The 25,244-nt window shown below is 36.3% G+C and overlaps 1 protein-coding gene across 2 annotated transcripts in view; it reads right to left on the bottom strand.

Annotated features, from left to right (window-relative positions):
* The window catches only part of NEGR1 (neuronal growth regulator 1), a 979,779-nt gene that overhangs the window by 187,008 nt on the left and 767,527 nt on the right, over positions 1-25,244 (bottom strand). For both annotated transcript variants that reach the window (XM_053693351.1, XM_053693352.1), the window contains exon 6: positions 20,838-20,989. In XM_053693351.1, the coding sequence (XP_053549326.1) occupies positions 20,838-20,989 (152 nt within the window). The remainder of the gene's footprint in view (positions 1-20,837; positions 20,990-25,244) is intronic.

Here is a 25,244-nt window from a genome sequence, read left to right as displayed (position 1 = left end):
ATGAAGGGATAGGATCAATGGGACAGGTAGTGAGGTGAGAGGGGGATATAAGGGCAGAAACGTCTTCCTTAGTAGCGGGAGCAAAAAAAAGTTGAGTCTGTGGTTTTGCAGGCCCTTAGGTAGGAAAGTTCCATCTTTTCAATGTTTGCAGTAAGTGCAGAAACTCTGTGTAAAGAGAAGACTGAAAATAGATTTGAAATCCTAAGGAAATCTTCAACATGAAGTTTGCACCTCTTTTCTCATGCTATGGGAACCACAGTTGTTCCACCTTAAAGTGGATTCTACCTGAAGGTAGAAGAGAGTTTACTTTGAAAAAAATGTATCTAAATATTTCATTGTTCAGTGCCATGCAAAGAATATGAAAGGATTTGTTTAAAGGTGTATAAATCAAAAGTGTTCAAAACATAATGGTGTGTCATGTTTCATTTTATTTTTGCCTAAAAAACAAATATATATTCCTTCATAACAATCTTAACAACCTAAAGGAGGGTTGATATAACCTATTTTGAGTTTTTTTTAAAACTGATGTAAACTGATTTTATTATACATTTATGAAATATAGATGTAGTTTCACACACACACACACACACATATATATATATATATATATATATATATATATATATATATATATATATATATATATATATATATGAAACTACATCTATCTTTCATAAATATAAATATATATGTATTCATTTGTTTTGTAATTTTCCCTATGGGCCTTGCACCCAGACCTGTCTGGGGTTAACTGCCTGTGACTCTGGGGACAGTGCAGCTTCCCGAGAGTGCTATTGTACACTCAGGGCTGTGCATGTTGCAGGGTCATGGGATGTGTACCCAGTCTGGTCTAAGAGTGCAGTCCCCTTCCGTGTTTTGTATATGTCTAGGGCGATTACATATGCCTGTGCACCCTTCACTTGTTCCCAGTTTGTTTGATTGAGAGCTTGCATTGTGTGGCTGTTTAGGGACTCAGGTTTTGGAAGAGACCTTGACGTGGTACCTGGGCTTATCCCATTTGGCCAGATGCTGTAACTAACTCTTCCATTTTTGCTTTTAATCTTAGCTGAGAGCTTGTAAGTGAGTGCTGGACTTTCTCTGTGTGCTGTATTAATTTGTTTTGTAATTTTCCCTATGGGCCTTGCACCCAGACCTGTCTGGGGTTAACTGCCTGTGACTCTTGGGACAGTGCAGCTTCCTAAGAGTGCTATTGTGCACCCATGGTTGTGCATGTTGCAGGGTCATGGGATGTGTACCCAGTCCGGTCTGAGTGTGCAGTCCCCTTCCGTGTTTTGTATATGTCTAGGGCAGGGGTCAGCAACCTTCGGCTCCCAGATGTTTTGGAACTACATTTCCCACGATACTGAGACACTCTTTAGGCTATCTGAGCATCATGGGAAATGTAGTTACAAAACATCTGGGAGCCGAAGGTTGCTGACCCCTGGTCTAGGGTGATAACATAAGCCTGTGCATCCTTCACTTCTTTCCAGTTTGTTGGATTGAGATCTTGCATTGTGTGGCTGTTTAGGGACTCAGATTTTGGAAGAGACCTTGACGTGGTACCTGGGCTTATCCCATTTGGCCAGATGCGGTAACTAACTCTTCCATTTTTGCTTTTAATCTTAGCTGAGAGCTTGTAAGTGAGTGCTGGACTTTCTCTGTGTGCTGTATTAATTTGTTTTGTAATTTTCCCTATGGGCCTTGCACCCAGACCTGTCTGGGGTTAACTGCCTGTGACTCTAGGGACAGTGCAGCTACCTGAGAGTGCAATTGTACACTCAGGGCTGTGCATGTTGCAGGGTCATGGGATGTGTACCCAGTCCGGTCTGAGAGTGCAGTCCCCTTCCGTGTTTTGTATATGTCTAGGGTGATTACATAAGCCTGTGCACCCTTCACTTGTTCCCAGTTTGTTGGATTGAGATCTTGCATTGTTTGGCTGTTTAGGGACTCAGATTTTGGAAGAGACCTTGACGTGGTACCTGGGCTTATCCCATTTGGCCAGATGTGGTAACTAACTCTTCAATTTTTGCATTTAATCTTAGCTGAGCGCTTGTAAGTAAATGCTGGACTTTCTCTGCATGCTGTATTAATTTGTTTTGTAATTTCCCCTATGGGCCTTGCACCCAGACCTGTCTGGGGTTAACTGCCTGTGACTCTGGGGACAGTGCAGCTTCCTGAGAGTGCTATTGTGCTCCCAGGGCTGTGAATGTTGCAGGGTCATTGGATGTGTACCCAGTCCGGTCTGAGAGTGCAGTCCCCTTCCATGTTTTGTATATGTCTAGGGTGATTACATAAGCCTGTGCACCCTTCACTTGTTCCCAGTTTGTTGGATTTAGAGCTTGCATTGTTTGGCTGTTTAGGGACGTGGTACCTGGGCTTATCCCATTTGGCTAGATGCGGTAACTAACTCTTCCATTTTTGCTTTTAATCTTAGCCGAGAGCTTGTAAGTGAGTGCTGAACTTTCTCTGTGTGCTGTGTATATATATATATATATATATATATATATATATATATATATATAGATAGATAGATAGATAGATAGATAGATAGATAGATAGATTTGTAGACAAAGTGCACTCCAAACGTTCCAATCAGCTGCCTTGGGTGCAACAAACAGTATGTGTAGATAAGTAAAAGAAAGTGCACTCCAAAGGACTTACTTGTAGATCCACTTTATTTGTGAACGTTTTCGAGCCAAACTAGCTCGTCCTCAGACAGACAGAAAAACAACCAACAAAAAACGTTCACAAATAAAGTGGATCTACAAGTAAGTCCTTTGGAGTGCACTTTCTTATGAAGCGAGTAAGGAGCACTCTCACAAACAGTCTTTAAATGCCAGGGTGCTGAATGTGGATTAGATACAGCAAGCAGTAAACAGCACACACTAGGCTTAGTTAATGAAAACAATGTTGTTTATTCAGTAACGTTTTGGGGAATGCTCCTCTTCATCAGACCAGAGTTACAGTGAGTATACAGAACATTTATACCCTTCAATGACCCTCCCCCTGTGCAAAAAAACACCAAACCGGTTGCCAGGGGGCTGTTCTGGCTCTACCAATCTGAGCTGTCAGATTATGCTTTGAATTTTCCATATTGCGATACGCATGCGCACATGCTAGGTGTGTTTGTTCTCACTTTCTCCCATAAGTTTTTGGCTGTAGTCGGGTCCCAGGTGATTTAGATTCATACAAGTTAGTGATTCCCATGATTATTGGCCGTTTCCACTTGAGCCACATATTACTTGGATACCCGGATAGAGGCTGGTCGCCCATAGCCGATTGAAGTACACACCACTTGTTTACGTTATACACATAGCCGTGGCTAGCGCAGCCAGCTGCGAGTTCCCCTGTAGTACCCCTGGCTCTTCTACACATTGTGTGCCCGTTATGAGGTATGTCATGGACAATTACACACTGGCTGACACATAGCCTATTGTGCATAATTTATTCTTCTTTTGCAGTTACACCCCTGATTAGGAAATGTTTAATCTCTTGGTATCCTATTCTGCTAAACACTGCGAGTCCGTAGGTTATCGGTACTTTCCCACATTGATTTGTGTACTTTCAATGTACTTATATGTATGTCGTTATTACTGGGTGCATGAAGCTGCAAACTGACAATTTGATACATTCAGGGTTACTGCACCATCGGAGTTGTTATATGTTTATATGGTATATGTTGATACACTGTTTATCATTATTTGATCACTTTGTATATATGTTTGTAACGTTTCACTGGTATATTTTAAACTGCTGTTTGGGCGCTGGTTGCCCTGGCAACCGGTTTGGCATTTTTTTTGCACAGGGGGAGGGTCATTGAAGGGTATAAATGTTCTGTATACACACTGTAACTCTGGGCTGATGAAGGGGAGCATTCCCCGAAACATCACTGAATAAACAACATTGTTTTCATTAACTAAGCTCAGTGAGTGCTGTTTCCTGCTTGCTGTATGTGTATATATATATATATATATATATATATATATATATATATATATATATATATATATATATATATATGAAACTATATCTATATTTCATAAATATAAATATATATATATATATATATATATATATATATATATATATATATATATATAAAAAAGGCACTCACTGGTTCAGGATAAAACATAACATTTAATAAATTAAATTAAGAATGCATGACGTTTCGGAGGCATTCCACCTCCTTTCTCAAATTCATGATACAGACATTTTGGATGTACAAAAAGCGGTATAACACATTCAATACCCCTTCACCTTAAATAACCCAGTGGCTTTTGATGGCGCCAAGCAACCGGAAATTACGTCATCTATGTGAACCACGTGGTGACGCCGGTTACCATGGTGACAACTGTTTGTTGTCTTACGAGAAGCATGGACAATGGGGAAGTACCAATCTAACGGAACACAAAAAAATACCCTCTGGTCCATGTTATAAAATACTGCAATCAGCCATAAAACAGAATGCCAGTGTATTAAAAACAACAAAGGCAATCGATCATAAATGATCGATTGTAATATAAAAACATGAATATGGTAGATATATAAATGCTTCTTAATTGAACACAGAGCTTGTTTAACTATTGGTATATACATATATGCAGCACTATAATATCATCAGTAATCAATTATATGGGAGATGTGAGAAAACATCATCATCAAATACCCCAAATCTTGAATAATAAATCAATTAATTGATATATTCTTAGTGTCTCCTGGAATATGGCAAAAAATACCTGAGGACTTATGAACTAAAGATAATAACGATAAAAGTCAAACATGGCTCCCACGTATGCCAACCTCTACATGTCCTGGTATGAGCATTTTTTAATGCGACCCCAGGACATAGTAGAGGTGGTGTATTATATGAGATATATTGATGACGTTTTTTTGATTTGGCGTGGGACCCCGGAAACCCTGATATCTTGGGTAAATGGTTTAAATAGTTTGTCTAGCCCAATCAAATTTAAACTTGAATATGACACCGATAAAGTAAATTTTTTGGACCTTAATATCTTTAAGGTAATTGATGAAGAGGTGTGTAGGTTTGGTACGTCCCTCTATACCAAGCCTACCGACCTCAATTCCCTATTAGATGCACGGAGTTATCATCCCACACACCAGAAGAAAGGGATAGTAGCCTCTCAGCTCACTAGGGTTCTGTGCAACAATACTGAGGCACAAAATAGAACTACACAACTAAAAGAGATGTCAGAGAAATTGATTGTACGTGGATATGATAGAAAGATGGTTATGGACATTAAGGAAGGAGCTATAAAACGATTTGAGGAAAATGTGATCAGAACAAAAGAAATAAATAACTCAGAGGAGAAGATCAACTTTATAACTACATTTGATCCAATGCACCAAAAAGTTGCTGGAGCAATTTCTAAACATTGGGATTTAGTGCATTCAGATAAGTCTCTACCATTCATGAAACAACAACATCCTAGAATGGTGTATCGAAGAGCGAAAAACTTGCGGGACTTGCTAGTAAAAACGGACCCAACTAGGTGTTATGAGAATACTACTTGGCTAAAATCCAACAAAAAAGGCTGCTTTAAATGTGGCGATTGTGTCACGTGTGACAGTATGCTAAAAGGTGACACTTTCCAGCACCCGCATACAAACAAGCGCTATAAAATCAAACACAGACTTTCATGCATGAGTACCCATGTGATTTACATGCTGATTTGCCCCTGTTCCCTTGTATATATAGGGAAAACGGTCACTACGTTTCGGGAGCGTATGGCCAATCATCGCTGTGCGATCAGGGAAGCCATCAAAAATGGCGACTCTGATCAGCCAGTAGCACGCCATTTCGCCAGACATAAGCATGGTTTATCAAGCTTAAAAACCATGCTGATTGACCAAGTACCACCGTTGACAAGGGGGGGTGACAGGGGCAATCGACTTCTAAGAATGGAGACAAGATGGATTTATACTTTGGACACTATAACACCTAGGGGATTAAATACTATGCTTGATTTCTCGCCATTCTATACTGTGAGTTGATCTAACCTCTCTCCATGGATTATAACTGATCATTCTTTCTCAAATTATATCCACAACCAATGACTTTTCAATATGACTTTTATCGTTATTATCTTTAGTTCATAAGTCCTCAGGTATTTTTTGCCATATTCCAGGAGACACTAAGAATATATCAATTAATTGGTTGTATATATGTGTATATACTATTTATTATTCAAGATTTGGGGTGTTTGATGATGATTTTTTCTCACATCTCCCATATAATTGATTACTGATGATATTATAGTGCTGCATATATGTATATACCAATAGTTAAACAAGCTCTGTGTTCAATTAAGAAGCATTTATATATCCACCATATTCATGTTTTTATATTACAATCGATCATTTATGATCGATTGCCTTTGTTGTTTTTAATACACTGGCATTCTGCTTTATGGCTGATTGCAGTATTTTATAACATGGACAAGAGGGTCTTTTTTACAATGAACAAGTTAAGTATTTGTGTTCCGTTAGATTGGTACTTCCCCATTGTCCATGCTTATCGTAAGACAACAAACAGTTGTCACCATGGTAACCGGCGTCACCACGTGGCTCACGTAGATGACGTAATTTCCGGTCACATGACTTCCGGATCTACATCATGCGGGCCGTGGTTGCGGCTTGGCACCATCAGAAGCCACTGGGTTATTTAAGGTGAGGGGGTATTGTATGTGTTATACCGCTTTTTGTACATCCAAAATGTCTGTATCATGCATTTGAGAAAGGAGGTGCAATGCCTCCGAAACGTCATGCATTCTTAATTTAATTTATTAAATGTTATGTTTTATCCTGAACCAGTGAGTGCCTTTTTTCTACATATATATTTGATGATTTTTTGAAGTGCACCCTGGAAGCTGCTACATTTGTATATGGAGTGCCTTTCCCATTGACTCTAATTTATCTATATATATACTTATATAAGTGCTGTAGCTGTTAACTTTTGTATACCTTGCGAATTGCTTAATTATTATATTTTACCCCTTGTATTTTCACATACCACTCACTTTCTTTTAATAAAATAATTATAAAAAAATATAATCTCTTCCATCCTGTAGAAGCTGTAAAATTGTGATGACAATCAGCTCCCAAGACATACTTGAAAGCTAAAGGTGCCCTTTCTGAAGGATGCCATGAACAGCTGTTTTTTTCTCAAGTGGTTACTAATGTTTTTTAAATTCTGTTGTAGTAGATATACAATTAGAATGCTGATATATATGCTAAACACATGCATATGCACAAATTAATCGAATGTAGCTAATAAACAATGGGGGTAGTACTACTTAGCTCATAAAAAAAGAAAAGCATAGGTCGATATTCATTAAGTTGCAAATTAGATATGCAAATTTAATTTGCCACGTTATAATATGCTTGATATATGCAACAAATCCAAATACCTTCAAACCTGTTTTGATACATCAAATTATTCAGTGAACATTTTGACATTTCAAAGATGATTGTAAGAATTTTTATATGTAAGATCAGATTTCATAAATGGTTCTATGAAATAGATCTGTCAAAAACAGTTATTACATGGAAAACTCAACAAAAAATATAGATAACTAATAATTATGATTTTCTTGCTATTCTGAGGTTTTGCTAAAACCAAGGTCCTGTTGACCTGGAAAAACAGTATATAAACAAGTAGAAATGCCATTGTCTGAGCAAATGTTATATTAAAAGTATTTAAATTAAGACTGAAACGTTTACACCAGTAACAGTTGTGTACTTTATACTGAAGGATCATTGACTGATAGATACTTCCTGCTAAGGTTCAACTGAATCAAAATGTCAAGATACAAGATTATTAACAATGGAAAACATGTTAATGCTGATTTGGTTTCAGTTATGCAAAAATGCAGGAGCATAATGCTTGCACCTAACCTGACAAAATTAGCAACACAGGAAAAAACATAAACTGATGCTGTACTCAGTGGTGGTAGAGAATTTATTTTTTGGGGAAAAAACACTCTCAGGGAGGCTAGTGAGCAGAGTTGTGGGTGTTCCATGTGTGGAGTTAGGATAGTTGGAGTCACGGGGCAAAGTAAACAATATTGAAGTAGTTTGGTTCAAATGTCTAAAGATTTCTGATCTGGTAAGAGGTCTTGTCAGTATTGTGAAGTCCTTGAAAGAAATTCAAACATTTAGCGTGATTTCTCTCCACGTTAGCAAGATTTTGATCAGAAATGCCACTGCACCTCACTGATGAGACCCAAAAAGAATGAAATGTTTATTTGAGGTTGGTAGCTTTCTTGTGTACTTAGGAATATTGCTCAATATTTAGGAGCAGGATCAGATAGATATACAATAGGATCATTCTCCATGGAAGGAACAGTGAACTAAAAGAGAGTGTACCCTAAGGGGGTAGTATCCCATTATTTTATTTTTTTCATTCGCTTTGATTATTCTCAGTTGAGTATATCTCTCCTTTTTTTGCAGGTTTGGAACTTCAATATTTAATAATTATACACAGAGACGAAAAAAATCTCAAATATCGAAAAATGGACAGATAAATGTGACCTATATTAATCATTATAAAACTAAAATTAATATTCTTAGATCTCTACCCTGTTTTATATGTGATGTTTGTATTCTATAGTTATATAATATAGCAAGGAATTCCACATAGAGTAAAACAATGTTAATAAAAAGTACAGCAGCTCAGCTTGGAACCAACAGTAAATCTAAGTGTGTGAATGCCAAAAATCTAATTAGTGACAGCTATTAAGAAATAATATTAAAAGCTTAGGTAAATTTTCACTTCAAGCCACGTTTCTCTCAAGTAATACATTGCAGATAATTGTTTCCCAATTAAAACTGCTTTACTTGAAATGATTTTGAAATAAATCCAACATTCAATTTGCAGTTGACAAGAAAGAAATGCAATTAAATTATTTGAAAACAATAACAATGCATTTTGATTTCCAGGCAATTTATTTGGTCTTTTACTTTTATTAGCTGACAAAGGTATGCCACTATGGTAAATACAGATGAAAACTTATAAAAAATAAAAAAAAAACAGGGTCTTGAGCCTAAAGAAAAATTGAACATGGTGGTCTATCCACAGTAAAGTCTCCTAGGTAGCTATTTTCTAAAAGCAAAATCTTTTACAATTCAATTAAAGTCCACAAGTTAGTTCAAGCCATTTTTTTAATTATCTATCTATCTATCTATCTATCTATCTAAAACTATAAAAATGACATTTTATTCTAATTTTAAAAATTAATGCCTAGATTACGAGTCTTGCGTTAGCCTTAAAAAGCAGCGTTGAGGAGTCAGGCAGGTACAGTTGTACCGCTCACTTTTTGTCCGCGATTTTTGCATACCACAAATATCCTATCTTTTTAATGGGATTTACCTAATGCCGGTATTATGATTGCTGGAAAAAGTGAGCGGTAGACCCTCTCCTGTCCAGACTCCTACCGCATTTAAAAGTCAGTAGTTAAGAATTTTATGGGCTAATGCCGTAACATAAAACTCTTAACTAAAGTGCTAAAAAGTACACTAACACCCATAAACTACCTAATAACCCCTAAACCGAGGCCCCCCCACATCGCAAACACTTAATTAAAATTTGTAACCCCCAATCTGCCGACCGGACATCACCATCACTGTAATAAATATATTAACCCCTAAACTGCCGCACTCCCGCCTCGAAAACACTAGTTAAATTTTATTAACCCCTAATCTGCCATCCCTAACATCGCCGACACCTATCTACATTTATTAACCCCTAATCTGCCTCCCCCAACGTCACCACTACTATATTAAATGTATTAACTCCTAAACCTAAGTCTAACCCTAAGTCTAACCCCCCTAACTTAAATATAATTTAAATAAAACGAAATAAAATTACTATAATTAAATAAATTAATCCTATTTAAAACTAAATACTTACCGATAAAATAAATCCTAAGATAGCTACAATATAACTAATAGTTACATTGTAGCTAGCTTAGGATTTATATTTATTTTACAGGCAACTTAGTATTTATTTTAACTAGGTAGAATAGTTATTAAATAGTTGTTAACTATTTAATAGCTACCTAGTTAAAATAAGTACAAATTTACCTGTAAAATAAATCCTAACCTAAGTTACAATTACCCCTAACACTACACTATCATTAAATTAATTGCATAAACTAACTAATTAACTACAATTAAATTAAATAAACTAAAGTACAAAAAAAACACTAAATTACAGAAAATAAAAAAATAATTCAATTTTTTTAAGCTAATTACACCTACTCTAATCCCCCTAATAAAATAAAAAAGCCCCCCAAAATAATAAAAATCCCTACCCTATACTAAATTACAAATAGCCCTTAAAAGGGCCTTTTGCGGGGCATTGCCCCAAAGTAATCAGCTCTTTTACCTGTAAAAAAAAATACAATACCCCCCAACATTAAAACCTACACATCCAACCCTACTCTAAAACCCACCCAATCCCCCCTTAAAAAAACCTAACACTACCCCCTTGAAGATCACCCTACCTTGAGACGTCTTCACCCAGCCAGGCACAAGTGGACCTCCGGAGGGGCAGAAGTCTTCATCCGATCCAGCCAGAAGAGGACATCCAGACCGGCAGAAGTCTTCATCCAGATGGCATCTTCTATCTTCTTCCATCCGGAGCGGGTCCATCTTGAAGACATCCGACGTGGAGCATCCTCTTCCATCCGACGGCGACTGAAGAATGAAGGTTCCTTTAAGTGACGTCATCCAAGATGGTGTCCCTTCAATTCCGATTGGCTGATAGAATCCTATCAGCCAATCGGAATTAAGGTAGGAAAAATCCTATTGGCTGATGCAATCAACCAATAGAATTGAGCTTGCATTCTATTGGCTGATTGGAACAGCCAATAGAATGCGAGCTCAATCCTATTGGCTGATTGGATCAGGACTTCAATTATATTGGCTGATTGCATCAGCCAATAGGATTTTTCCTACAAAACACAATTATTAAACAGCGCTAGCTGCCAGGGGTGATTCAAAATTGCTGTGATGTAACACTATAAACACCAAAAAAAATAAATAATAATAATAAAAATTAATACTTAATAAAAGTAAGAAATTAAAAAATAAATGAAGTGGATTAACGTGTATTATTTAAGAACCACTAATAATTATTGTACAAATTCCTAAAAAAAAAGACATAGAGCAAAAAACACAATAAGTGCAAATGAGTACAACTGTATAATTATTATTATATACGAGACCTGCTGCTGCAAAAATGACCGAAGGTGTCCTGCGTGCCTCCTGAAGTAAAGTAGAATCCCAGATCTCTGAAACAAATAAGCGCAAACAGACTCAAGTGTAGGTAGATACAACAAACGCACCCCACTCTCTGAATTGTACTTACAAAATTGTAATTTATTCAGGCGGTTTGTTAACACAACATATGATATCCAAGGCAGTTAAAGCATAAATCTTTGCAGATGAAAATTTCGGAACCAAAAGTGTCCGTTTTAGGTTAGTGTCCGTTGTAGTGACTTCAGATGAAAAAACGCTGTGTTAGAAAGCGTCAGTGTAAAAGCCGATGTCGTCACTGGAGCAAAGTACGGATCCTCATGCAGTCCAAAAAAGCCTCAACGCGTTTCAACCGCCACCGTGCGGTCTTTCTCAAGAGGTAAAAGTTCATGTTCATGTCGTTTTTTTTGTACATTCAAACTGTTTGTATTATGCATTTGATAAAGGGGGTGGAATGCCTCCGAAACGTCATGCATTCTTAACTTAAACTATTAAATGTTATTTTTTACTCTGAACCAGTGAGTGCCTTTTTTCCCACATATATATATATATATATATATATATATATATATATATATATATATATATATATATATATATGAAGAAGAGTGTGTATCTGCGCCTCTCTTAGGTGGACTATATAAATAAAAAAGTGTATGGGGTTGCAATTCCCCTATCCCAAAGCACTTACTTCTAGAAACCTCAATCGCTATGAGGTAAGTAGTCACCACAAATAGTTAACCTCCGTAATTAGCTGCAATATCTAAACTCTCCAAATGTGCAGTCAGGAGTGCCCAGGTAAATCGATCAGCTGTGTTTCACAAGAAATGCAGACCTCCCACTGTGTATATTGGCTCAGATAAGACTCCAGTTACCTTATCGTATTGCAAGAAGGTCTCACACTTACAGAGAAGTTTTTAGCTAGATCCCATTCGGCTGAACAATATATTTATATATATATATATATATATATATATATATATATACTGATTTTGTTTAAAGGTCACATTTTGTGAGTAACCCAGCAGTGAAACAGTTAGGTCTAGATTACAAATGGCGCGCTAATGTTATTATATTGAATATTGCGCCGGTGCTAACTTGCACTCATATTAGAAGTTGAAAGTAATAATTTGCCCTTGTCATGGTTAGTGTGACTGATGTCCTTACGGAAAGGGTTAGGGCTAAATAAAATGTTGTACCAAACACAACATATATACATTAAAATAAAATGTTACGGGGGCGGAGCTAACCGTCAAGCTAACCGGATGCAGAAGTGTGAAGCTCTGCTGCACCAATTTTACAGTATACTTGCAGTATATATATTTATTTCCAGTAACCCACATAAATACTATAAGACATCATCCCTACTGTGTTGGAGAGAATTTAGCAACCTAGGAACTACAATACATATCTGGTGGGAATTCCTAAGATAAGAGGTTTATGGAGAAACATTTTTGGAATCTTAAACAAATTACACATTCCTGTGTATCTGAATCCAGCATTGGGTCTCCTTCATCATGGAACTCCTACTTTAAATGAGGCAGAACATGTTCTAATGTCTTACCTACTCATGGCCACAAAGCTGGCTATACAAGAGATTGGAAACAGACTTCCCCTCCAGCAGTTTCTAAAGTGGTATCTGTTATGGAATGTATCAAGTATATGGAACAATATGCCTTCGAGACCCTGAACAAAGTAGATTTATACTGTGAAATTAGGCAACCCTGGGATGACCTTGGCCTACATAAATAAATTATTGCTCACATATTTTCTTCTTTCCCCCCTTTTTTTTCTCTCTCCTCTCAGTCCATGCCCTCCCTCCTGAAGGACACAGTTGGTAAATCCAACTACATTATTTTATGTCATCTTTGCTCGTTAGACTCATACTTTACCAAAGAGTAAGTCAATATTGGTCACACATGTAGCCATCAGATTTATTTATTTTCTTCATGATTCAGCTGGTCCAGAAGTGGTCAAAACATTAGCTACTTTCATATTACAGAGTATTAAAGTATAAAATGAGGATCCCAATCAGCTTGACAAGGACTGAACATATTTATGTTGTTTTATTATATTTTGTAATGGTACTACATTTCTATAATGCAGCATATTGTTTAACAATCTATATTAACTTGGTCAAAGCATGCCTTATTCAGCCGTATCTTGTTTTGTTTTGTTTCACTCACAGACGCTGCTGAACAAGCGTCATGGTTGCTATGGCTACGGAAATTACGTAGCGCAACCCTGGCTGGGGGAGGAGACACTTCCGGACGCTGTCGGCAGCGTTGGACGCTCACAATGTTTGTATGTTTGTACATAAGGAGGGGTAAGTTCACTTTTTTGGTTACCTGTCTGTATATTTGATAAAGGGGGAGACCCCGAAACGTCATATGTATTAAATTTTTATGGATAAGACCCAGTGAGTGCCGTTCTCTTCTTGATGAATGTATACACAATTACTGAGCACCCTGGGCATTGAGATACTACAAAAAGGATACCTGGAGTGCTTTACTGATTTTTGATGTCTATATATATATATATACAGTATATAATGTTTTATTATATATAGTAAAAAGTTTAGTAATGTACTTTCATTATTTATTTTGTTCATATTAAAAAAACATTCAACATCTCCAGATTTTGTGTAAAAATTGTGCCACACTCAATAGAGAGCTGAAAAATAAAAAACTGCAACTTAGGTGCAAATTGCCTAAATGAGCTGTTTAATTTGCAAAATTTACAGAATTAGGTTTTGGCCTCTCTGGAGAGTGTGAGGCAAACACTACTCTATGGGCCATAATAGTCAAAAAATGACCTGCTCTATTCTGTTAGTAGAGAATATAATTTTTTGATTATTGACCCTGCACTACTGTGTATATAACCCCTGCAAAGGGGTTTAACACAGAGTAGATGAACCAGACACTGATCCAATCAGCAGCGCTTATTGCATGTCTGAGTGCTGCTGACTGGATCAGTAGCGAGTTCATCTTTGAACAAGCAAAGCACCATGAGTTCCGTGCGGAACATCTATTGTGTGTTTAACCCCATTTACGCGAGTAAAATACAAAGTAGAACAGGGTTGATAGTTAAAAAAATGACATGCTCTAATGGATTAGACTATAATGGCGCTTTAATGTCTTTTTATCTCAGACAATAAAGGATCCTGCAGGATTCTTGCCCATCATTCTACACATTGATTGTTGAATCAATGCACAAGCTCAGCTAAATTTGTCCCTAATTGGCTGCAGCAAATGAGATAAGACAAAACAAAACACATGGAGATTTTTTTAGCAAATGTACAGTTTCAAATGCTTGGAAAAAAACATTATTTTGTGTTTTTGTAGCCAAAATAATTTGTAAATAAAGTAACTACAACTTCAACATCCCTTTAAGCAAAATAAATATTGCAATATATGCATTACTTCATTAACCTGCTTTTATAAGACTGTTTCATTTCTCCAAGAGAGTCTCCAAGAGTGCCTTTATCATCCATACTTAAATATAACTTATAAATTAACTGGCCCTGCAACATTCTACAAAGTGATTGTTCAGTTCATAGCACGTTTATTTGCATGTGTCCCTAAATAAACAGAATAAAGTGGACATAGACCATGAATTCAAAATATATTTTCAAGAGGTGTATCACTGAAATGCACTTGAGTTGAAAAAAACCCCTCAAATTAATTAACAGAATACAAGACTAAAGGGACAGTCTACTCCAAAAATGTTTATTGTTTAAAACGATTGTTAACACCTTAACTACGCATTCCTTAGCTTTGCATAACCATCATTGTTATAGTAATAATCTTTATAACCTTTAAAACTCTAAATCTCTGCCTGTTTCTAAGACCCTGCAGGCCACCTTTATCTAAGTGCATTTTGTTAACGTTTCACAGTAATTCAGTGCTAGTTAATGTGTGTGTCATATAGATAACATTGTGCTCACTCCCGTGGAGTTATTCATGAGTCCGCACTAATTAGGTAAAATGCAAGCCTGTAAACAGCACTGAGATAAGGGGGCAGTCTGCAAAGGCATAGATACAAGGTAATCACAGAGGTAAAAAGTATATTAATATATTCGTGTTGATTGCAAAAATGGAGAATGGATGATAAAGGGTTATCTATCTTTTTAACCAATTCAAATTCTGAAGTAGACTGTCCCTTTAAGTACTTTAAAAAACATATATTTAAAATGATTTACAGAATACTTATAGAGGCATATTTAAGAAATGTCTTGCGGACCTGATCCAACAGTGCGAATCAGGTCCGCAAGACATCGCTGAATGCGGAGAGCAATACGCTCTCCGCATTTAACATTGCACCAGCAGCTCACAAGAGCTGCTGGTGCAACGCCGCCCCCTGCAGACTCGCGGCCAATGGGCTGCTAGCAGGGAGCTGTCAATCAACCCGATCGTACTCGATCGGGTTGAATTGTTGCGATTCCTGTCTGCCTGCTCAGAACAGGTTATAGAGCAGCGGTCTTTGTGACTGCTGCTTCATAACTGCTTCATAACTGCTGTTCTGGCGAGTCTGAAGACTCGCCAGAAACACGGGCCATCAAGCTCCTTTCGGAGATTGATAGATAGGCCCCATAGTGTGAATTTGTATCATCAGGCATAAAAGACACAATTTAAATTTTAATTCAGCGAATGAATATTAGTTGAACATCAAATTAGTATGCAAGCAGGGTATTAAAGACAAACACATGCTCTATCCATTACAAATTATTTGCATGAGTAAATGTCAAAATATCACCTCGTCTTGATTTTAATTCCAATCTGTGCACTGCAGGTATCATGGGGAAATTCACCTGACATCGCCCAGTCACTGAGACCTAACACACGCATCTCTTTTATTTGAAAATTAATGGTTTCTAGTAAATAACAGTTGCCGTTAGAAAATTCATCTAACATTTACATTAGCCCGAGTAATTAATTTAATACTATAGTGTATAGTGATATTTATTCTCCCTAACAATCCTTTCAAGATCAGACTTATCATATTAACATGATTGTATGTCAGTCTTCATCTTAATAAAACAATGGATCTTTGCAAAAATATAGCTGTTCTATCTATGTTAAAGTGCATGCAAATATATATTTTTTTAGTAACTATTTAAACAGGATTTGCTGATCATTACATTTTTCATTACATATCACCAGCTTACATTTAAATGGATAGAAAAAATAATTATTGTAATAATTAATACTTTTTTATATATATATATATATATATAAATCCAAATGGAAAAAAGTGAATGGCTCCAGCACTATTTCTTTTAAAAGTGAAAAAACCTTTATTAAGGTGACATATTGAACAGACAGCAACGTTTCGGGTAACGCAGACCCTTAATCATGCTGAGCATGCTGTCTGTTCATTATGTCACCTTAATAAAGTTTTTTTTTCACTTTTAAAAGAAACAGTGCTGGAGCCATTCACTTTTTTCCTTTTGGATTTATATATGGGAGGTGAGCAGGACCCTCTGTCTACCGTGCACTTTTGCTAACCATTTCTGAACTGTTAATTTGTGCTGGACCTATTGCTTTCCTTATATATATATATATATATAAAGGGACAGTCAACACCAAAATTATTATAGTTTAAAAAGATAGATATTGCCTTTACTACCCATTCCCCGGCTTTGCACAACCCCCCATTGTTATATTAATATACTTTATAAGATTTAAACCTCTAAATATCTGCCTGTTTCTAAGCCACTACAGACAGCCTCTTATCACATGCTTTTTTTTTTTAGCTTTTCACAACAGGAGACTGCTAGTTCATGTAGGCCATATAGATAGCATTGTGCTCACACCCGTGGGTTGTAAATGACACTGCACTAAATGGTTAAAATGCAATGTCAATAGATTATAAATTAAGGTAATCACGGAGGTAAAAAGAGTATTAATATAACTATGTTGGTTATGCAAAACTGGGGAATGGGTAATAAAGGGATTATCTATCTTTTTAAACAATAACAATTTTGGAGTTGACTGTATCCTATATGGATATATAGGTAAAGGGTATATGGAATATGTATTTACAATAAAAATTGCATTATCCTGTATGTGAATGTGAATACTCATAACTCTTGCCGGGTGAGAGCGCGAGCAATAGGTGTTAGGATATTTTCTTTTGCGCTCTCCATTGAAATAGGGTTTCGCTCACGCACAAACACAAAAAGCGTACTTCTAGTAAAGCTTACAATCTAGAGAAAGCACTAAAAAGTGCACCACTTGTAATTTAGCCCTACTTGAGCAGATATATTGCAAGGAAGTGCTTATCAGCTATGCTAAAAAAAGGGCCAGGTTACAAGTTTAGTTAAAAAATGCAAGTGTAATAGAGCATTAAAGGGACATGAAACCCAATTTTTTTCTTTCATGATTTAGAAAGAGCATGCCATTTTAAACAACTTTCTAATTTACTTCTATTATCTATTTTGCTTCATTCTCTTGATATCATTTACTGAAAAGTATATCTAGATAGTCTCAGTAGCTGCTGATTGGTGGCTGCATATAGATGCCTTGTGTGATTGGCTCACCCATGTGCATTGCTATTTCTTCAGCAAAGGATATCTAAAGAATGAAGCATATTAGATAATAGAAGTTAATTGGAATGTTGTTTAAAATTGTATTATCTACCTGAATCATGAAGGACATTTTTTGGGTTTAGTGTCCCTTTAACAACTTCCGGCACTGCTAACAATATTGTGCTTTTATTACAAGTCAATGGATAATATTTATTGTGCAAACTTTAGTATGGTTCATGGTACAGTAATTGTGTAAGGTAGCGTGAATGCATAGGGGCCGATTTATCCAGCTCCGTATGAAGCTTGATGCCCCTGTTTCCGTGCGAGCCTTCAGACTCACCGGAAACAGTAGTTATGAAGCAGCGGTCTAAAGACCGCTGCTCCATAACTTGTCCGCCTGCTCTGAGGCTGCAGACAGAAATCAACCCGATCGAATATGATCGGGTTGATTGACACCCCCTGCTAGCAGCCGATTAGCTGCAAATCTGCAGGGGGCGGCATTGCTCAAGCAGTTCACAAGAACTGCTGATGCAATGATAAATGCAGACAGCGTATGCTGTCGGCATTTATCAATGTGCAGCAGACATGAAACGCTACATCGTATCATGTCCGCTCGCACTATGATAAATCTACCCCAAAATGTCATTTTAGCATGTAAAAGAGATCTCTTTTTACGTTCCAAACTAAACTTATTCTTGTCAGGTAACACAAATGTGCAAACTAGCTCTACCACAAAACTTCAAGACAGGTAGTGGAATTATTTGATTATTTATTTGTTATATACTTTCTCTGTTAGTTCTAAGGGGCTTGAAACCAAAAAAAATCTCTTTCATCTCTTAGATCATACAATTTGAAACAACTTTCCAATTTACTAATATTATTAATTTTGCTTCATTCTCTTGGTATCCTTTTTTGAAGGAGCAGCAATGCGATACTGGGAGTTAGGTGAATAAATTGAGTCAGCCAATAACAAGAGGCATATATGTGCAGCCAACAATCATCAGCTAGAAAAGGATACCAGGAGATTAGATAATAGAAGTAAATTGGAAAGTTGTTTAAAATATTCTGCTTTATCTGAAAAATGAAATAAATATTTTGGGTTTCAAGTCTCTTTAATTGTACAGATTAGACTTAATACAAACACATATATACACACAGCCTTGGCCCTTATCCTTATACTACTGCTTTATAAATATCAACAACAAATGTCCATTTCATAAATCTGCAACTAAGTCTTCAAGCACTGATCCACCATTCCCTAGTTTCACATTTTTTAAACACTTGATTTTTAGCAATTAACTCAAAATAAATGTGCATGCCCTAATTGAATGGCCACAATAAAATCTGTCTTCTCTGGTCTGAAAAGAATGTTACAAAATAATACATAAAAATGTCCTAAATTTAATTTTACTAGACATAAAGATATTCATTTAACTAGATTACAAGTGGAGTGCAATATTGCACTTACATGAACATGATATTTGCGCTCCACTCAGTAAAACCAGCACACTTAATGTAAGCTGGTATTACAAGTGCAGCGCAATGCAAACCCGCAAGACAAGCGCCCACAAGAGCGTACTTCCAGAGGGCTCCAATGGGAGCTTCGTTTTAATGACGACTGCCATGGCAAACCACCTGGTGCAGCGCAGGGGGCAAATTGTGCAGCTTTGGATAGCAATAAATAAATATATATGTATATGAATTTATAAATATATATTTATGTGTTTATATGTGTATATGCATATATTATTAACACATAGATATATAAGTACATAAATAAATATTTAAAGTGAAAACCCAGTGCCCCATTCACCTCTATTTAAAGGCACTTCAGGTGGCATTTTTTTTAAACACCCCACATAATCTCACTTTAACCCCTTATAACTGCTTTGTGCATATTTTAAAAATAAAAAAAATAAAAATGCTCATATTTTTATATTATTATGAAGTACTGCCTACTTTATTTTGGGGTCAATTGGGGCAACTTTTTATCTTTAACCAGAGGTCTGACCACAAGCTCGAGGTAGCATTAACCAGCCACTTGTAATGGCTGGTTATTTAACGTGCGCCCGTAGACGGCACATTTGCCCTCTTTGCCGCCATGCGTTAAGATAGCACCTCACTTGTAATCTAGCCCTTATTATGTAATGTTCAAACAATCCACTTGATTAAAAAATTGTGAACTTTTCGACCCTTTAAAATCAAATTTTTAAGCTACCAAAACCTAAATAAAATGAAACTGCATAAAGTTAGCCCAGTAAGCCAAACATGATAAAAATGTAAACAGTTCTCCAGTGAGACAAATATCTCTGACTACCAGTGATAGTATCTTGTATTTAAAGTGAAAATAAATGTAATTGTGTTTTCCCATGTAATTTTACATATAATTCTACATTAACCTTCTTTATTGATCACCAAGGCTGTAAATCATTTGTAACACCCATTTGAGTGCCTTTATACCAAAACCCCTACAATTCAGGAACCTTACCACCTTCCCCATTTAAAGCATGTGCCAATATTAGCTCAAGCTACACAGCTATAAGGAATATGGTCTATACATGCGCTGTTGACAAAGTCACTAAGTCTAGAAGGCACTCTCCAAATCTATTTTTTAACAGTACTGCAGGGTAACATAGATAATCAATAGATTTGTTTTATTTAAAACTCTCAGCAAATTTAGTTTTTCAGACATTTTGCAACAACGTACATGACCAAAAAAAATGCCAATATCTTCTGTTCTTCTCCATCTTTCAGCAAGGTATACTAGAGTCATAAGGAACACAACAATGGTTCTACATTTTCTATTAGACGTTTCGATTCAGTTTTTCAAAATAATTATCATACAAAGTCCTCTATTGTTTTGGACATATAAGCAAAGTATAGGAAAAATGATAATTTAGAGTAAATTTTAACAAGGTATCATTTATTCAATCTCAAACATTACAGCAAATATTCCTTTTGAGAATCTACAACTGCACTGATTTCTTCTGAAGTAATGTAATGCTATTTTTGAACATATGATACTTACGGTTAAGTGGCAGGCTGGCATTGCTGGTTCCCAGTTTGTTTACAGCTACACAAGTATAGTTGCCGAAGTGCTCTTCTGTTACGTTGGAAACAGTAAGAATGGATCTTGTGTTGTAGTTCTTTATATTTATCCCTTTCTGGCCATTTATGAGCCTAAAACATACATATCATATTTATTAGACATTTTGTTTATGTATAATATTCTATATGCATTGCTTGTGATAAAGAAATCTCCATAATGTGTGTCATTTAGCATCAAACAACATACAAGAAATTCTGGTGAGGCACAGAAATGCTTTTTCGAAATGTATGTTTCTAAATATAAATTCTAAAAAGAAAAATACAAATAAAATCAACACTAATAAGATTAACAAATGCAATACTAATTATTATAATATAAACCATAAGTGCATCTTCTGTAATTATGTAAAAATAAATACAATAATTGGATTATTTGGATTTGTTTCGTTATGGCTGGCTTACCATCATTGTCACAAATATGATGCAAAACATATGCCAATCAAGCTTCCTAAAACAACTTCACCCATGCCAGGAAGGTTAGCCAGACTACAAAACAAAGCCTTATGGTTTTATTTTCAGGGGCTGCCAGGTGCATCTATTTGACCCCCAAATTAAGTAGTATTTTGCTAAAACATATGCTTGATGAAACCCATTTTCCAAAAAATAATTTGATCATATTTTAGATTTTTTTTTCCCTTTATTAATCTGTCAGAAGAACTGGATCATCTTTCCTCTGTATAAACCTAACATGTCAAACCATTTTATTCAAATACACACACATATCCACACATATCCACATAAAAATAGATGTGCATTCCGATTAAGACAAATTAAAAAAAAAAGTAATTAATGTTGCAATATTTTTTGCTTTTGTTTCAAAAACCTCAAAAATGGTGGAGTTAAATCTGAAACTTGTTTGTTTGGGATGATTGACAGACCCTTCTCTTGCACGACTGGTCATGCAAAAGCAGGGGAAGCAATGCACAAACATTTCCTTTTGCAATGTTTAATCAAGGCAATGGCTAGACATAATCACTGGTGGACGGGTTCTTCCGCTGGGAACGTTGTCAATCCTTGATTTTAAAAAAAAGGTTATCTTAATATTTTTATGTCTCTTAAATTACAGAAAAAAATGCAGATGATTAAAATAAAATGCCTGAAATTAAAAAGCTGTGAAACCCCCCCCCCTCAAAAAAAAAAGAGCCATGATAGTATCTTTATGCCCAGAATGTTGCAATTTGTTCTTAATTTATTTAAGTGCAAATCTTACTTTAACAGCTATTTTGTATCATAGCAGATGTGTTATATCATATAGTTTAATTGTTTACATTCAACCAGGCTGGTTGTCATGGTAAATATTTTTTTCAAAATGAATAAGCTAGGTTTGACTTCTGTGTGTAGGTGTTTCCATGACGATGGGACACTTTACATAAGTAATGCCAAACCAGTTATAAAAAGCTGGTTATTGGTTGGCATTGTTTATGAGCATATGTGGGTGATTAACAATTCCAGCATATGAAGGCATATGTAAAGGCGCAATATGAATCCATTTTTTTAAAAAGCACCTATTATATGCTGAAATAGTGTTAACTTTTATTTTTGTTTTATTGGAATGCATCTTTTATCTATCTGTCTATCACTATATTGCTCTCTCTCTCTATCTTTCTCTCTCTTTCTCTCTCTATCTATCTCTTTATCTAACTATCTATCTCTTTTTATCTATCTATCTATCTATCTATATCTATATATCTATCTATCTCTCTATATCTATCTATCTCTCTATCTATCTATCTATCTATCTATCTATCTATCTATCTATCTATCTATCTTTCTATCTATCTATTAGAGGTGTGCACGAATATTCAAGATTTGGTGCCCTTGCCATTCGGTATTCGTTTTGTTTCAAATTAAATGAATACTGAATATTCAGGGAACATTTAAATTCATTTTCATTAACCAAATTTAAATGTTCCTTTGCTACAGGTGCAAAAGTTCACCTGTAGCATTAAATACTTACCTTTAGCGTACTGGAGAGCAGCACTAATCCCGACCCGCCATCACAGATCCCCAGGCCCAGGTAATAGAAGGCTTAGAGTGCGCTAAACCTCCTATTGTAGCACCCCTGGACTCTGTGAAGAAGGGTCGGGATTAGCCCGGGCTTCTCAGCATGCTATAGGTAAGTGTAGTATGCTGTAGAGCCTCAGTAATCCTGACCCCTCTTCAAAGAGCCCAGCGTTTGTAAGGAAAAGAATGCACTTGTCTACTATCTATCATTTATCTATCTATCTATCTATCTATCTATCTATCTATCTATCTATCTATTATAGACCACTTTAGACCACTGCTTCATAACTGCTCTTTCCTGAAGGCTCGTACGGAAACAGGAGCATCAAGCTTTATTCTCTTGGTATCTTTATTTGAAATGCAAGAATGTAAGTTTAGATGCCGGCCCATTTTTCGTGAACAACCTAGGTTGTCCTTGCTGATTGGTGGATAAATTCATCCACCAATCAAAAACTGCTGTCCAGAGTACTGAACCAAGAAAAAGGCTTAGGTGCCTTATTTTTCAAATAAAGATAGCAATAGAACGAAGAAACATTGATAATAGGAGTAAATTAGAAAGTTGCTTAAAATTACATGCTCTATCTGAATCACAAAAGATTTTTTTTGGGTTCAGTGTCCCTTTAAGGCATAAGAGGCCTTTTATATTTAGCTAACACTCATGAAAATAAAACTTGAATTTAGATGTCCAGTTTTATTGAGAAGATTTTGCTGGATATTTTTGAAGTGTGCCCCTACTCCCTGCTAACTTTGCTCTCCCCAACAAAGTTTCCCTTTCCAACAAGCTCTATTACTTTCTATAGAAGACATCTCACAACTCGCAGGGACAGCCCCTTTTTTAGGGAATTTCCTGAGGGCAGCCCATGGGAGTATCAGTGTGGAAAACCATGTATGACCCAGTGAAGTTTTCAGAATCAGGCTCAAAGTCAGCTCCAGAGCAATACTTCACCACTGGGAGCTAGCTAAACAGCCAATAAAACAATAACCAGAGGCATATGTGCATGTAGCCACCAGGAGCGGACCTAATCAACAGAGGGCCCTGTTGCCAAATTTATTTTGGACCCCCCAAAGGTAACTCAGTAGTAAGAAATAGTAATAATATACATGCTGCTCTGTATTATGATTTTTAGGCTAGACAGACAGGCAGACAGATATACGGACAGACAGATAGATAGGATCGATGGACCTGCAACCTGCAATAAAAAAAGGCTCCCCTCCATTAGGTTGTATACATTTAGCACACACCTATGTAAAGACTGACTGTGATTGCAGCCCAAACACTTAGGCCTTTGTGCTACTACACCCGCTGCCCCACTGGCTGTTCTGCCCTGGTAGCAACTCCCAGTAGTGCATGAATGCAACTAATTTGATGTAGGTATGCTTTTCAACAATGGACACCAAGAAAGAGAGAGTAGTTTTGGTAACAGAAGTCAATGTAATAGTCACTTAAAATTAAATGCTCTATCTAGTTTGCAGTGTAAAAAAAATAGTATTTTATTCACTGATGTCTGTCACATGATAAAGGGGCAGGGAAATTGAAGGAAAATTGAAAAAAAAATCAGAACATAAAATTGACTGTTCATTTAAAATTCAGAGTTAGAGTAATTGCATTGTCTTTTTATTTCACATTTGTTGATTATGCAGTTTTGTTCTATTTAACCCCTTCACTACGGGGAATTTCAGAGAAGAACTTGGCCAAAATACCGGAGAATTTTTAGCTTTTTTGCTATCACTCTATTTAAACAGAAATAGAGTCTTGTTTTTTCTTTTTTATTTACCTGTCAAAACTATATATATATTTATAAGTAGACCCGCCTCCCAGTTTCCCTCCCACACCTCTCACCAGCAGATGGTCGTTACAGACAGTGACACTGTGTGTGTCGCCGTCTGTAACAATCAGGTATCTGCCTTCATATGAAACCAGAGCACCAATCGTGCTCTGATTCCATAGGCAGGCAGATGCCTGGAGCTCATGAACTCCAGCTCTCGGCTGTAACTTAACAGCTGAGACTGCTGCTGGAGCTTCCTGCAGCTCCGACATATGTATACATCATGCATTACCATAGGCTAAGTATCGCATGACGTATGTATACGTCATGTTGGGTTAAGGGGTCCTTAAAGAAGGATCTTCTGCTTCTTATCTGTTGTCAAAAATCTATGTTTCTGAGTTTCTATGGTTTACTTTTACCGAGTGGAGAACACTGATGAAATAAAATGAGTTAAAAATCGAAAGCAGAACAGTGAAACATTCAGCTGCTTGCCTGGAACCTCTGACATCCCTTTTGACTCTACAGATTTCCTCTGTTCTGCAGGAGATGGCTGATGG

The sequence above is a fragment of the Bombina bombina genome, chromosome 10 (genome assembly GCF_027579735.1).
Source record: "Bombina bombina isolate aBomBom1 chromosome 10, aBomBom1.pri, whole genome shotgun sequence".
NCBI classification, from domain to species: Eukaryota; Metazoa; Chordata; class Amphibia; order Anura; family Bombinatoridae; genus Bombina; species Bombina bombina.
Note: the sequence above shows the minus strand (reverse complement) of the source record. Positions and strands in the feature narration are given on the sequence as shown.